Raw genomic sequence first — 15743 nt, 5'->3', positions numbered from 1 at the left:
ATCAACACAGAAATTAATGAAATATTAAAAAATATATTTTTAGCATTAATATATAAAAACTAAGAAATAAAGGTTAAAGACAAGTTTAAACTTGTGATGGCAGCAAGTAAATACATCCAAATATTTGACTCGGACCACGAGGGGTCAGAGCTGATGGCTCACTGACGTGGTGACATCGTGAAATGACCAACTGCATTGGTCACTTCACACACTCACATATTTAGACGGGGGGGGGGGGGGGTTAGCAGATAATACATATAGGAAATGGAGCGGAGATGTCTGACGGCTGTCCACACCTTCAGCTCCAGGCTCCCCAGCTGCAGGAGACGCTTTTTGATGTCTTGTTCCGCGAGGTGGAGAGCCACGGGCCTTGAATTTTGATGCTCCGGCAAAATTAATATTCCCCCTGTGCACAGGCAATCATTACTCTATTGCATACAAATGTGTGTTAAATACCTCGTTAGCCTCTTTTCTCTTTTTTTCTCCCCCCCAGTGAGGCCACCGTGCACTTCTAGCGGCGGTTCATGAGCACATCAGCTGAAGGGAGAACTCCACCGAGGCCGTTTCAATGAGTGAAATGAAATAACGTGTGGGGGCAGCCTCGTGATTCGGATCCGCTCCGAAACTAAATGGGCTCTACCTTGACCCATCCTACACCCTTTACCACGTTTCGTGAAAATGGGATGAAAACAACCTCTATGGCGGAGGTAATTAGACTATCAAGCGATGCCTCTCATTGGTTGTTTCCAAAGAGCTTTTGAGACACTCGGTGAAGAGAGCATTTGATCATTGAAAATAAAAAGCGTGTATTGATTTTGTCCCTGGAGCTCAATCACCCCCCCCACCCACCCACCCACATGAAGGACCTGAAATACTCTAAAAGTGCGGGTTGGGAGCTAAGCACCTGGAATTGGAGCACAGGCCCCACATCCACAGCAGAGGCTTTAGAGCTCAAGGTGACGTTGGGAAATCTTCAGGGCCCGGAGACAAGGCTTAGCTGAAGCCCCACACTCACACTGCAGAACCCCCCCCCCCCCCCCCCATCACCCCCTATCCCCTAAGCAATTTTCAACCCGTGCTCAGCTCAGCTTTGACTCCACTGAACATGTCTCCAGCCGGGCTGCTCATGTCTGAAGGTGAAAATCACAGGGGGGGGGGTGTTGAAATCTGAGGACAGCCCCGACGAAGCTGGAAATTAATTTAGAATCTTCATCCACAGCGGACGACAATGGTCATCCTCGAAAAACAATACGAGCGCAGAGAGGCACTCGGAGAACATCACCCTCCCCGACTCACCCGGCTGTACGCGGGTGACCTTTACTCGGGGTTAGTACAGTGAACTGTGTCTTTAGGCCGTGGTGAGCCACCGCACGACACGCTGTCCACACTGTGCGCTGCAGCTGCTGAGATCAAGCTGCCCCGCGGCCCTGCCATACGTCTAATCAAGCCGCATGTTGGCCGGCTGCTGTGTCACAAGAGAGACAAGTGAATCAGTCCATCGCCAGCTTGCCTTTGGACTTTATTAAACTGTATCCATTCAGGTAAAAGGCTGAAACACGGAGACCGTTTTCTGAGCGCTTTTGTATTATAAGATGGAGAGAGTGGAGTACAGAAGGCACAACCAAATACAGACAAAATAGTGACACCACAGTAAAATAAAATACGATATTACATGTAAAAGTCCAGCATTCAAAATTAAACAAACCCCTGTTTTTATACTATTTGGGGCATTTTGTTTCTCCTGTAGCCATTCAGTAATAATCTCTCTCTGTGTAGTTTTTATTGGTAGTGGCGGAGTCCGCCATTCCCGTGCTGGATTCACTTGAATCACGATGATTGTTTTTGCGTGATGAATTACCGTATACTGTGTTTACTTCGCTGTGGGAAACTTTTAACTGAGCCACAACGATGCAGCGGTGAGAAGCTGCAGCATCAGCGCTTGTCTCAACATGTGTCCCTAATCCCCGATGAAGCACCGAAGACACCTCCGCCCTTGGAAGCACAGAAACAAACGTCTTCCTCCATGTAATGCTTTGACAGTGAAGCCCTGTCAGATGCTAACATGGCTCTACCTGTCCACCTCAGGCTAACCGTCTACGACCGGGCCCTCACTTCTCTCACACGAAATTTCCCATCCGACTTTGTGATCGCCGGGGTAATAATGATAGTCTATGAACCTTTAAAACAGCATCAAGGAAAGGTTAAGAGACCCTGCTGTGTGCCACTGCTACTATTTGTTAGCTTAACATTTTCAGACCCAGATCACCAGGCTTGCCTCAGGGAGAGTAGTAAATTGTCCCCACCGGATCAGAATAACCTCAATTGATTTCACTTGAAAGATTAATGGGTGACCGCACCGGGAGACGGCAGTAATCGATACCTATGAATGAAAAAACTCCAAATTAGATACGTATGTCAAGGACTGTGACCTTAAAGGTGCAACATCCCAGATTGGGAGCATTTCTGTTGCCTCTCAACATGGTGGCAGCGAGCCGGTGGCTAGCAGCTAACGGTGCAAGCAGCGCTAACGGCGCAAACTATGGCAAAAGTGCTGACCATACAAATAAAATAGGAGTAGCACAGATATTTAAGAAAATGGCCATTGTTGTTAAGTGTTATGGTTACGACCACACCAGTCCCGTGAAGTGCTGCAGACGTATCTGGCTAGTTAGCTAGGTAGTAAGCTTGCCCTCATTTTCTGCAACCAGTGAAGCATGGCGGGATTAACAAGCTAACCAACTAGCCAGCCCCCCACTAGCTAGCTAGCTATCTTGCTAATTCCACGCTACCTAAATGCTACACGGGTTACAGACAGTGAGCCGAACAAAGATGTCACTCAGCTTGCGACGGCAATGTGCTTGTCTATGCTTTTTATGCTGCGTGGGTAAAGCATTGCGTTGTTAAATTGTACTCATTTAACGCTACTCTAGCGCTCTACGCTTCGTAGCGTTACACCCAAAAATGGCCGCCGCTCTGAGAGCGACTTCATTCTCAGGTTTGATATAACTAGATATCTTTACATAGCAAATATTTGTTTGCCGCTATATTAATGTTCAGAATGTGAAATACAGCTTCTTTAAGCGTCGTAAACAAACACGAGGCCATGGCCTAGAGAGAGTGAAAGAGAGGGTGGCATGCAGGCACTGTGTGTGTGTGTATGTGTGTGTGTGTGTGTGTGTGTGTGTGGTGACACTGATGCAGTGCTTCGAGCCAGAGGGGTTCAACCTTTTGCAAGTGGCAAAGGCAGACTTGATGAAGTCATGTTGACAGCGTATGGCCCGCGGCCGGACATCTTTTTAACGCGCTTTTGCTTTTTTCTCTTTTTTTTTCTTCGTTCTAATCCCACGGCCTGTTTATCAAACACACCGACAGCAGCAGATGGAGTCCAGTGAGAAACTGCAATTAAAAGTCTGTGTCTAATGAGACAATAACAAAAAATGACTACACTTAACATCTTTTTTTCTTTTTTGTGTGCTAATATAATCACAATGCTAACACATGTTAATGTTTAGCAGCAAAGTGTTCATTCAGCATCTTAGTTTTTGCGCGTTTGCACGCTGCCAACAGTGAATTATCATGAAACACAAAGTACAGAAAGTTGATTCACAATATTTGTTTGTAAACCAACATATTGGACACATTCTTCTTTATGTCTTTATACATTTGTATTGGGTGTAAAGCAATTTGTAACCACTGTTTAATGTAAACAGTCTGTTATATAATATGTAATACACTCCTGGATCATATTCATAGTATTTACATAGCTTTCTCTTTCTCTTTCTCTCTCTCTCTCTCTCTCTCTCTCTCTCTCTCTCTCTCTCTCTTTATGTATTTTTTTGTTAATCTTCTTCACGCACGCGGAGGCGCGGCCGCGGCAGGGCGGGGCGTTGGCATGCGCGTCACGTTACGTTATCAGGAAGAAACGTCCTCAGAGAAGAAGCGGGGTGAGTAAAGTCCCTGAAAGTAGCTCAAAATATCGCCTTGTGAGTTCTAACAAGCTAAATTGTGTCAGGTAAGCTCTCGTTTATATCCAAACGTCCGCGTGTGTTTACCTGCGTCGTCCTGTTCGTTGAGGAGAGGAACTTTATACGGAGGAAACGTTTCCACGAGTTCAGTCAAGGACAACAAGATAGGTGGCGTCAACTCGTGTTTCTGTTTGGAGACTATCGGTGTGGATTTATTGCAATTAAGTTGTATTTCGCTCGTGGGTTAGGGCTACTTGAAACTGTTTCTGGAGAGTCGCGGTTTTCTGGTGAACTCGACACGTGACTGGATGACTTACAAAAGCAGCACAGATATAAAAAAAAGTACATTTGTCCTATTTCCAGTGCTAATGTAAGTGCCGCACGTTGTATTGGTTTTAAACTGTGGAGTTCGGAAGGAAGACTGGCAGATTAAATCTTCGTGGTTGTTATATTAATATCATGGCATCCAGTTTTCTGTGCCAGCTGGATAGACCCTCCATAGAGTTCCTGTCCTCAGACAGATGATGGGAATCCTAGAGCAGACACATGGCTAATAGAGCTGCATGATTCAAGTATGTTGTTACTTCCAAAAGCAAGCCTCTAAGGTGTAGCCCTAACAATCAGAGCAGTAAATAACAAGTGAATATCCCAAAGTCCTATTAAACGTGCTCTGCTTTTTATTCCCCTTTCTATTTTTTGACTGTGCATTTTAGGAACCAGCTGAGGTAAAATGGCTTTACATAAACAAATGTCCTGTCTCTGCAGATTCACCAGTGCACTATGCCTGATGAGATGGCGCGGCCTTTAATCCGAGGCAGAGGCGAAGGCTCCCGGCACCTCGAGGCCTCCGCGTCTGAACTTGGCGCCCCGGTTATCGGCATTCTGGGCACGGGCGACTTCTCCCGCTCGCTGGCCAGGAGGCTGGTGGCCTCCGGCTACGCCGTGGTGGTGGGGAGTCGCAACCCCAAGCGCTCCGCGGCTCTGTTCCCCGAAGAGGCCGAGGTGACGACGCCGACACTCACATTCACACTCGCCACATAATTAGTGTTTTGGTTTCTCTCCCAATGGTGATGATTATATATCTAGTCTTTTTACCCATGAGGCATGATCACTGTTATTATCCTGAATAGATACACATCTATTGTACTACAGAACAAAGAGGGTAATCTGACACGTTTTTTTTAAGTTTCCTCTTTCTATCGTCACACTGTCAGTCACTATATTGTATTATACTAAACCATACTATATCATACTACAGTGTAGTATGGTATAATTTAGTTGATCACATGATACTATGATGTTCCTGTGGTCATGTACTTTGAATACTTCTGTCTCTGTCCTCCAGGTGACGTCCCAGGTGGAGGCAGCCAGCCAGGCAGACGTGGTGTTTGTTGCGGTGTTCCCGGAGCACCACTCCACGCTGGTGGAGCTGAAGCCCACACTAGCAGGAAAGACGCTGGTGGATGTCAGCAATGGTTTGAGAATCAACCGGGTCGGGCCTTCGAACGCCGAGCAGCTGGCCGAGCTGTTCCCGGAGAGTTCTGTAGTCAAAGGGTTCAACACCATATCGGCCTGGACGCTCCAGATGGGACCTCGGGATGGAAACAGGCAGGTAGGATACATCGGCTGCCCCTTGTGGTTCAGATTTTAAAAAAAAATAAATAAATAGGATTTCCAGATTTAGGGAATTTCTCAACCCTCTCTCTCCAGATCTTCCTGTGTGGCAACAATAGCAAGACCAAGAGCTCGGTGATGCAGCTCTGTCGCAGAATGGGCTTCGTCCCCGTCGATATGGGCCTCCTCTCCTCCTCCCTGGAGATCGAAAACCTCCCCCTCTATCTCTTCCCCTCCTGGCGCGTCCCCGTCCTCTGCACCCTGTCCCTGTTCGCCTTCTTCTACGTGTACAACTTCCTCCGCGACGTCCTGCAGCCCTACGTCACGGCGGGCAAGAGCGTTTTCTACAAAATGCCCATCGAGACCGTCAACGTCACCCTCCCCGCCGTGGCCCTGGTGATGCTGTCGCTGGTCTACCTGCCCGGTCTGTGCGCCGCCCTCCTCCAGCTGTGGTGGGGCACCAAGTACAACCGCTTCCCCTGTTGGCTGGACCGGTGGCTGACCAGCAGGAAGCAGCTGGGGCTGTGCAGCTTCTGGTGCGCGGCGCTGCACGCCATCTACAGCCTGTGTCTCCCCATGAGGAAGTCCGTCCGCTTCAAGCTGCTCATCGCTGCTCAACAGGTGAGGGGAAGACGCAAAGCCTGGTTGACGCTACATACATAATGTGTACGCTAAATACCCCCACCCTGGACACAACAAGGATTCAGTTGTTTACTGTGTGACGCCCAGGTGAAGGTGATCGAGGACGTGTGGGTGGAGGCGGAGGTGTGGAGGATGGAGCTGTACCTGTCAGCGGGCATCATGGCCCTCGGACTGCTCTCCTTGCTGGCTGTCACCTCGCTGCCCTCGGTGGCCAACACCATCAACTGGAGGGAGTTCAGCTTCATACAGGTACACACACGCACGCACACACACACACACACACACACACACACACAGTTCTAGTTACATAAAGAAGTGTAGTATCTAGTATCACCCTCCTCCCCGAATGCCCCTTTTCCTATAAATATAGACCGCCACAAGGCTGGGTTTCTATTCTTCTTGGACGCAGCAGGGTAAAAGTCAGATGGGATTAATACAGACTGACGACCAAAGACTGCCAGCCGTGACACTTGACACATAAACATACAGGCTCGGGCATCGCGCTGATGCGGCGACAGATGAACGCCACGTCTCCTACATGCAAACACTGCGTCGGCACTCCTGCAGCTGCCCCAGATTTGCCGTTAAACACTTGGCTGTGACAAAGCCATCAGGAGTGTCGTGACTCACGCACTTCCTCCTTCTCTGCTGCTCATTAACACCCCCCCCCCCTCCTCCTCGCATCCTCCGTTTCTCAAGCGCTCGCGGCCCGTCGGTGGTCCCCTTTTCATCTTTCAGTTCGGCTAATCCGGCGGCCGTCAGATTAGCCGTGTGCCCGACAGCCGGCGCGTTGAAAAGCAACCCTCTCTGCATCTAGATCCGGCGCCAGCAGCAGCAGCAGCAGCAGCAGCAGCAGCAGCAGCAGCAGCAGCAGCAGCAGCAGCAGCAGCACAGCGTGTTCATGGGTGTTATCTGTCGTGCCCCGTGGGCATGTTTGTGTCGTGTGTTCGAGCATCAGCCTCGTACGCGATTTACCAACTACACACTAAGAATCTGCCGTAGCCCCTAAAGGCAGAACATCGTCCACTTAACCGGTGCGTTTTTAATTAAAAAACACATTAAACTAACTGAAATTGTTGTAAAGGCAGAGCGATTGTGAAACACGTCTGTGTATTTTAGCAGTTCCTCGTTGTCCATATGACTTCATGTTTACAGCTCTTGGATCGTATGTAAAAAGACGAGAAGTAAAATGCAACAATGTATGATTTTATTTTATTTTTATCTTCTGGTTTAAAAGTGATTGCGATGATGTCGTTTGGAGTGCTGTGTGAGATTTTGACGTCAGAATGATAAGCATCGTATTTTGTGTTAAGACTTGTAGTAATTGTGTGCAACACAACCCAAACAGTGGTCACTGCATTGCGTAAAATACCACATATTGCCGTCCTGTGACGAGTTTTAGCTCACAGAAATGTCAAAAATGTGCCGTGCGTGAGTCTTAATGCCCTGATCTCAGACCTGCTGTTACTGTCAACAAATCCCACAAAAAGTCTCTGCTGTTCCCCTTCCCGTATTTGACAGCACCGCAATAGAAAACGTCATCACTCCTGTCAAGTGGAAACAGTTATGATCCGCTCTGCCCAGTTAGTGTGTGAATGAGGAAAAAATGAGGCCATTTTTAACCCCATGGCCTCTACCCAACTCAACCTTGGGAGGTTTTTTTAATTGGCTTACCCTGTAGGTACATTATATAGCACACACGCACACGCGCACGCACACACGCACACACGCACACACGCACACACACGCACACACACACACTGGTGGGGTTCATTCAGGTCAGTGGTAGGTCAGTGTGATTCCTCGGGCTCTGTAACACAGTGAGCTAATGTAATGTAGTGGACTGGCTGGACTGTGAGCTGAAGACGAGTCACTTTAAGGGAAAATCCCAGACATGTTTTTAAACCATGTGTGTCATATATTTGGAGGACGATTGTTGTGGTGACCTCCCTGTTTCGCCTCCCGCAGTCCACACTAGGTTACTGCGCCTTGTCCGCGGCCACCCTCCACACGCTCCTCTTCGGCTGGGACCGCGCCTTCGACCCGGCCCAGTACCGCTTCCTGATGCCCCCCACCTTCCTGCTGGCCGTGGTTCTTCCCGCCGCCGTCCTGCTGGGCCGCCTGGCCCTCCTCGCGCCCTGCGTGGCCCAGCGGCTCGGGCGGATCCGCCGCGGCTGGGAGAAGAGCCGGCACCTCCGCTTCGCCCTGCCGGACGACGGCTGCCGCAACGGGCTGGAGGAGTCGAGCAACGTGTGAGGATCCAGACCGGAACGCTCCGTACGTGTGCGCTCATGAATATAAACGGCAGGTCACACGGGAGATGAATGATTTATACACCATTGGAATGTAGTGAAGGCTCCTCTCTGAGGCCTTTTGAGAGATCTCAGTGACGCGTGAGCGTCTTTACTACAAATTAGCTGGTAGTTCCTTTAGAGAAGTTTGACCAGTAGAGCCGTGGTGGTCAACCTTATTGCACTATGCATAGTCACTAACAAGTGTTTAGTTGGTCCTTGTGCTTTTTACTTTAATTTATTGTTACGTCAACTGATGAGAACGTCGTCAGCTTCTGGTTTCTTTTATGCAAAACCCGCTGAAGACTTTGCAACTGAAGCAGCTCAACAGAATTTTGCATAAGTTAATATTTGAGCGAATAGACAAGATGAATCAGTGTTCCAAAGAATGTCCGACTCCGATCCTCCTCCTCCTCCTCCTCCTCCTCATTAGTGCACGGTCCCTCACTCAGGTGTCATCTCTGAACTGGAGACCCAGAGTCTCAAGCTGCTTCGTGCTGCTTTGCTTTGTCTAGTTTGGAGAAGTCGTTACAAAGTTTCTTCTTTAAACATGGTTACCATTTGGTGTTGTGCTGATCAGAACACATATGACTTGCAAAAAGGCTGTTATCAAACTGTTTAATTTTTTTTTACTGTTATCAATATGAGCGCGCGTGTTTTCAGCCATATTTGTTTCCTTATGGGTTTGTATTCTCTCAGTTCAGTGTTTTTGCCAAAGATCCTTCTCTGTTACGTGATGAGTAGATGAATCTAAATCAAAATGCCGCAGTAGTGTACTGGAGTTTCTAACCTCAAAGGCATGAATGTAAAGAACTCAAAATTTCTAGAACAAATAAAATAATACAAAAAAATAAAACATTTTTTCTACAACCGTTTTTTCCCCCCAGTATTTTATTCACAGAATAGATTTATTTGTAGATGGCTGAAATAAAACATCTTCATTATTTAAAGATTACAGTCACACATCACATCATTGGATATGTGGATGCTGCCATCTTGTGGCTGAGAATCAGATCACATGACTTATTTTCTCAATAACTGAAGGCCTGATTTTTCTTTTAATCTCATTTCAGTCTGAATGAATTTAAGGTAACATTAGTACGATTATTGTGGAATACAAGTCACAGCTTCTATCGCATATTTACACCAAATGTGTTTAAATATTTTGCTCTGGGTTTCATCTTGAATATGAAGCAGTCATTGTACTGCTCCCTCATTATCAATTAGAGAATCGTAAGTTCTCGTAAGCAGTTAATGACGGCGTGGCCTTCAGAAGCCGCCTCCCACTCGACTGTAGACAAAGGCCATCGCCGCAGGACGAGTCTGACGAGCACCGGCTGAAAAGCGTGGCAGCAGCAGCAGCAAGGCGTGTCAGTTTCTCTCAGCAGTCATGAATGTAAGTACTATCTCTTCTAGTTGTGAGCCTCTTCTAGCATGTTACACTGAAGATTTAAGGTACTGTTAAGTTGTCTTTTTTTACTGATTCACAGGGAGGTTGTTACAGAGCAGGAATAGCTCCGCTTAGCTACATGTATAAAGTCTTGTGTAGATGTAATGAGGCGATAAGTCATTTTAACTAGAACAAAAATCGTAAGTAAGTCTGTTTTTTTTTAGAACGCAACATTTCTACCAGTTTTTAGATTTCTGCGTGAGCTCGTGTTTCTCTCTGCTGCCAGGAATCCTTTGAAAGAGCAGTAGAGGAGGTGAAGGTGCTGGACAAAAGACCCGGCTACGGAGTGCTGGGAGAAGTGTATGGTTTATACAAGCAGGCCACGGTCGGCGATGTCAACATAGGTGAGTCTCTGCGGCCCGTTTTTGTTGAGGTTTCTACCGCTGTGGAAGCCACATCAAGACGCAAAGGAAGGACTCGTTCGCTCCGAGTCCTCCGGTTTCTGTGCACAGGATGACTCCCAGCAGGGCGGGGAGGGAAGGAATGAGGTCCAACAAGTTAGGCGTCTTTCTGTGAACCATCCCAGAAGTGATCCTTTGACATAAAGCCATTTATTTAAAAAAAGAAAAAAGTATTACATACATTACTTTTTTATATATATATATATATATATATATATATATATATATATATATATATATATATATATATATATATGTTACTATAAAATGAAATATGCATGGATAAATGAGCAACATGCTAAATTAAAGTTGCTGAAGTTATTCAAAATATGAATATAGCAGCAAACAACTACTTCCGATGAGCAGAGAATGAAGTCCCACCAGCTCTGTGTGTTATCTGTCAGTGTGAGCCGATAACGCTGTCCGACCCACATCACACATTTAAAGTACTTGTGCTTCCATTTAGTGCAACTTCTACTGCATTCAATTTCAGTGACGAATTTTTTACTTTAATTACAACTACAACAGTAGAATGCTGCATTAATACATCTCAATGATGTAATGTGAGGAGTCCAAACCCCACCCCTATCTGGGAATGTTTTGATTCATTTTATTTAATCCTTTAAGAACATTTTCACCTTTTTTGTTGTTTAACTTTTATCTCCCAATTCTATTTCAAAGACGATAATTGGTGAAATGCAGAATCCTTTATTTACTTATTCTTCATTTGTTTGAAACTAGTAGAATTAAAAAGTAGTAAGTAACAGAATCAGACTATAAAACCCTTCTTGTGTACCTTATTTTTGATTGTAGAATGGAATGATAATAGCCTGACATGGGTGCATTTTTTGCTGTACTTTAAGTTTCAGTCATTTCAGTGTTTGATGGTTTATTTGCTTCTACGTCCACAGATCGTCCAGGGTTTTTTGACATCGCAGGACGAGGAAAATGGGACGCATGGAAAGACCGGAAAGGTCAGATTTATAGAACTTTATGAAAAGAATAGGATATGGAAATGGATAAACCGATTATTTCTTTTGCAAAAACCGACTGGTTTGCTTTTTAACCGACAGGTCTGTCCAAAGAAGAAGCAATGACCGCCTACATTGACCTGGTGGAGGACCTGAAGAAAAGATTTGGGTTCTCTCAAGTTATGTAGCCTTTCAATGTCACGTGTCTCATCTTGTTCTCAGTAGAAACTATTGGACACCATGTAGAACAGATCGTACACACTGCTGCACTCTTTGCTGCTTTATTACTCTGTCGGACATGATTGGGAGTAAAGGAATAGCAACATTTTGGAAAATGACACTGATTTGCTTTCTTGCTGAGAGCAGAACCCCCCCCCCCCCCCCCCCCCAGCTAGCCTTCATGCTAAACTAAGCTAATCGCCTGCTGGCTCTAGCTTCCTATTTAGCGTACAGACATTAAAGAGTGGTATCAAGCTTCTCGTCTAACTCTCAGCAAGAACGTGAAAAGATGCGTTTCCTAAAATGTCTAACTTTGCTTTTAAGTGCGAATACAATGTACGTTTACGGACAGAACGGGTTTAAATAAAGAGCATCTGTTCACAGGACTGGCTATCAATAACACCTATCAGACTGAACTTGTGTCTGATGTCCTCTAAGAAACTTCTGAGGCCAAATGTCCTATTTTTTTTTAACAGGAAACCTGCGTTACAAATTAAATTAGGGGCATTGAGTTTAAAAGACATTCATGAAAAGATGCTGTTGAGTTGCATGATGGGAAATGTAGGATCAAGTGGGGTTTTTGGGAGCTTTAACCATACTGGGGACAAAAAGGCAGGATCTATTGGTCTCTACTTAATCAATATGGACCAGTCTTTTTTTATAATCTGTGTCCTTTAAGTCCTCAGAACTTCATGGTGCGATACTAAATGAATGCAGCGCCCCTTTAATTCGTTTTTCTGTTACTTCTGGACATTTACAAATCATTTCCACGTTAATCTTCTGACAGTATTCAGTACAATCGCTACAAACAAGTAGTCTAAGCCCTCCAGCTATTTCACATCCTCATGTCGTCAAATAAAAAACACACTAGAGATTAGAAAAATACGCATTTGACAGTATTAAACACTCAAGCTGCAGCTGTGCACTATTTGGCCCTCAGCTAGGATCCATTATGTATCGGTGAGGAAATGAGCCACTTGAGTCACATCTCCACCGTATCCATGGGGAGTCCGCTGGTTGTCGGACTGCCCGGAGAGCAGGGCAGCAGGGATACCTGTGTGTGGGGGGACCCGCTGTGGCTGATGGAGCCGTGATGCTGCCGCCGCCGGCTGGGGAGGTGCTGAGTCAGCCGCCACCTCCGCCACCTCCTCTGGAACTCGTGCTGCACCTGGAAAAATGTGCGCATCGCGTTCAATCCCAAATGTGCTTCACACTTTAACTTTGGAGCTTTATGTTTTTTTTTGGCTCCGATTGGCCGACCGGTTCTTACCTCTCCGTTGGTGAAGCAGTAGAGCACGGCGACCACAAAACCCTTCGGTGATGGGAAGAGAGAGAGAGAGAGAGAGAGAGAGAGAGAGAGAGAGAGAGAGAGAGAGAGAGAGAGAGAGAGAGAGAGAGAGAGAGAGAGAGAGAGAGAGAGAGAGAGAGAGAGAGAGAGAGAGAGAGGTCAGTGAGTGTAGGGTTGTCACTGATCGGACGTTCTATCTCTCTCTCATACATGCGACAAATGTACCTGTGTGGAGGACAGAGCGAGCTCGGCGAACGTCCATATCTTAAACACCGAGCTGCTGACTTCAACGGGCAAGAAAACAAACAGGATGTAATGCAGACCGAACAGAGCCACCAGAAAGAATGTGGATTTGATCAGCCTCCTGGGGAAAGAAAAAGGGAAAGTTTTAAACTTTAACAATAAAAAGTAGACTTTTCCAGGCATTTACCTATTGTATAGTGTCCTTGTATTTGCACCTATGTGTACTTTTTCTGGGATTAGCAAATAGGACCAGTCTTTATCTCATCCTTTTATGTAAAATATATTCCCATCCCTCAAAGACACTGCGTTTTCATATGTAAACCACTACCGGCTTCAAATTTACAAAACAGATATGCTGTAGTAGTAGTAGTAGTAGTAGTGGTGATCTCTACTCACTTATACTGGCAGAATTCATTCCTCTGAGCATCTTGCATTCGGAGTTTGTTCACCAGTATCCTCAAAATGCCCAAGAAAAAGATGAGATTCATCTGAAATGATTAAAACACCGTCGTTAGGCCATTTTGTCGCTCAAATAGACATTTTGGGAAATTTGCGTTCTTGCCAAGAGCTAGATGAGAAGATTGGGATCAATCATGTATGCTGAATATGGAGCTAGCGCCAGCAACCAGTTAGCTTAGCATAAAGATTGGAAATGGGGAAACCGCTAAGCTAACCAGCTGCTGGCTGTTACTTCTAACTTGGCACGTGAGTGGTATCGATCATCTCGTCTAACTCTGGGCGAGAAGGTGAATACGTGTGTCTCTCAATATGTCAAACAACTTTTGATAATGTTTTTAAAGTTTTTACGGATATAGTCAGAAGGACTGGCACTCGAAGTATCCACCAAATCCATTCATGTCTCCTGGTTTCCCAACAGCTATGGCAATAAAAACAAGAAATCATTTTAACATCATACACTTAATAAATACCTTTTAAATAATCTCGTAACTGCAAATGAACGAGTGAAACACTAGTTTAACCCTCATACCCTTCGTCTTCGTGGAAATACTTGGCACATCCCCAGGAGACAATGACAATCAAAGGTAAGCCTGTGGGATGGAAATAGATCGTGGGTCAATCTAAAAAGACAAGAGTCTGTATTTGTAAAGAGAGAGAGGGGCGCACTTGATTTCTGTTAATGTGTCTCCCTACCCCAGCTTAGGACGATGTACCAGGCAAGGTGTTTCCTCAGGGAGAAGAAGGAGCGGCTCACCAGGGTGAAGAGGAAGTGACCCTCCGCCAGCAGCCAGCTGTAGTTTGCCAGGATGGAGTAGTTGGAAAACATGAGCGCAACCTTGCACGCCACCTGCCGCACAGGAGGGAAGGTGTGTTAATCATGTGGTAGATCAAAGGGGCACAACAAGAAGAAGAGTGTCCGTCCACACCGGGTAGTAGTCACAGTGGTAGAGCTCTTCGTCGGTGAATAGCAGAGAGTCTCTGACGAAGATGAAGATGGCTCTCAGGATGAAGGAGACAAACAGCTGGATGTGGATGTGGTTCCTGGTGCAGTGCAGCTTTCTGAAGAGACGTTAACAATCACCGTTTAATCCCTCAGTTTTCAGGGATGAGCCATGCAGCCAATGCCTTTCACAAAGAAGTGATTCTCACCTAAACAGGCAGAATATGGTGATGGCGATGGAGAGGGAGATGAGGGAGAGAGTGTACCCGGCCGTGTACATGGTCTTCACGTAGGAGAAGTACATGTGGGCATCTGAGGGCTGAACAAGAGGAAGGAGAGCGTCACTTCATCACCCGCATCTAAGACTCAAAGACCGGTCTCAGGGGCGTGTGCCAAGTTCATGCTACTCTCTCCCCATTGGCTCACAGACATGAGTGCGCATAGAAATCTGAGTTATAGTCATCTAAAAGGATTTTATAGAGGTCTATATTGGATGAACTTCAGGTACTGTGTGCATATCGGATACCACCAACCTCTCCAAGAAAGTGGAGCGTCTCGTTGAACGTGTAGCCGCATGCGTCTTCATGCGGGACGAGCGGGTCTGTCCAGCCACTGGCGGTGCAGTTGCGGTGGACTTTACCTGCAAAATGGCAAGCAAATCTTGCGTCTGTTATTGCTGTCTGAGTATCCTAGGAAAGTATATCTTATGAGGATGTTGTTGTTTTTTATTATTTCAGCTGGTCACTGGTTTGTTCACACACTTGGGATTTATTGCACAGTAAAAAGCTGCAAAACCATTGCTTTTTCTCTCTTCAGGTGCTTCAATAAACAGCTGGTTCTTCAGATAGTTTACCATGAAATCCATCATCTTCATCACTCCACATAAACGGTTTTATGGCTGAATGTTTGGATGGAGACCCACGAGGAGGTGGGGGAATCCACCTCAGTTCTTTAAGGAAACAATTCAGCCTCCTGGCAAATAATTAACCAGTTCAATGTGGAATGGATAATGTTTGTTTGTACGTGTGTGGTATCTCACCATCCGAGGTGAAGAACTCCGGACACGGCTGAGAGACAGTTTCCCCAAGAGAAGCAGGTGGCCAGCAGTTCAGGTCATCCCACATCCCCCTACAGTGTACGCTGATGTTTTCTTCATGCATGGAACATAAATCACAACTTCTTATTTTTTTTTGTTTACTTCATTTGCTTGGATTCTATACAAATGTGGTGATCGAATTTGATGTTTTAGATGCAGGATAA

At 46.0% G+C, this 15743-nt stretch overlaps 3 protein-coding genes across 6 annotated transcripts in view; 2 read left to right on the top strand and 1 right to left on the bottom strand.

Annotated features, from left to right (window-relative positions):
- steap3 (STEAP family member 3, metalloreductase) overlaps positions 1-9383 on the top strand; it is a 105922-nt gene extending 96539 nt beyond the window's left edge. Inside the window, exons 3-8 of one of the 4 annotated variants that reach the window (XM_068719804.1) lie at positions 3864-3944; positions 4731-4967; positions 5311-5577; positions 5676-6200; positions 6309-6470; positions 8190-9383. In XM_068719804.1, coding sequence (XP_068575905.1) covers positions 3864-3944; positions 4731-4967; positions 5311-5577; positions 5676-6200; positions 6309-6470; positions 8190-8477 — 1560 coding nt within the window. In that variant the 3' untranslated portion in view covers positions 8478-9383. The other 3 variants (XM_068719806.1, XM_068719807.1, XM_068719805.1) reach the window with 3 other exon arrangements.
- An 81-nt stretch (positions 9384-9464) lies between these two features.
- Positions 9465-11939, top strand: LOC137879182 (acyl-CoA-binding protein-like). Its single transcript, XM_068719815.1, has 4 exons — positions 9465-9908; positions 10189-10306; positions 11275-11337; positions 11437-11939. Exons 1-4 carry the CDS (start codon positions 9903-9905, stop codon positions 11520-11522), a joined length of 273 nt encoding a protein of 90 aa, XP_068575916.1. The 5' UTR covers positions 9465-9902; the 3' UTR covers positions 11523-11939.
- Positions 11940-12261: 322 nt separating this feature from the next.
- sctr (secretin receptor) overlaps positions 12262-15743 on the bottom strand; it is a 4142-nt gene continuing 660 nt past the window's right edge. Inside the window, exons 3-13 of the mRNA XM_068719811.1 lie at positions 15523-15633; positions 15017-15123; positions 14693-14802; positions 14470-14602; positions 14237-14390; positions 14073-14133; positions 13892-13961; positions 13481-13572; positions 13067-13205; positions 12824-12865; positions 12262-12721 (exon numbers count right to left, since the gene is read on the bottom strand). Of these exons, the coding sequence (XP_068575912.1) occupies positions 12536-12721; positions 12824-12865; positions 13067-13205; positions 13481-13572; positions 13892-13961; positions 14073-14133; positions 14237-14390; positions 14470-14602; positions 14693-14802; positions 15017-15123; positions 15523-15633 (1205 nt within the window). The 3' untranslated portion in view covers positions 12262-12535. The remainder of the gene's footprint in view (positions 12722-12823; positions 12866-13066; positions 13206-13480; positions 13573-13891; positions 13962-14072; positions 14134-14236; positions 14391-14469; positions 14603-14692; positions 14803-15016; positions 15124-15522; positions 15634-15743) is intronic.

This window comes from Cebidichthys violaceus, unplaced genomic scaffold (genome assembly GCF_023349555.1).
Source record: "Cebidichthys violaceus isolate CVI_PGR_0920_01 unplaced genomic scaffold, fCebVio1.0.p SCAF_24, whole genome shotgun sequence".
In the NCBI taxonomy this organism is placed as follows: Eukaryota; Metazoa; Chordata; class Actinopteri; order Perciformes; family Stichaeidae; genus Cebidichthys; species Cebidichthys violaceus.
This window is presented reverse-complemented; position numbering and strand designations above follow the sequence as displayed.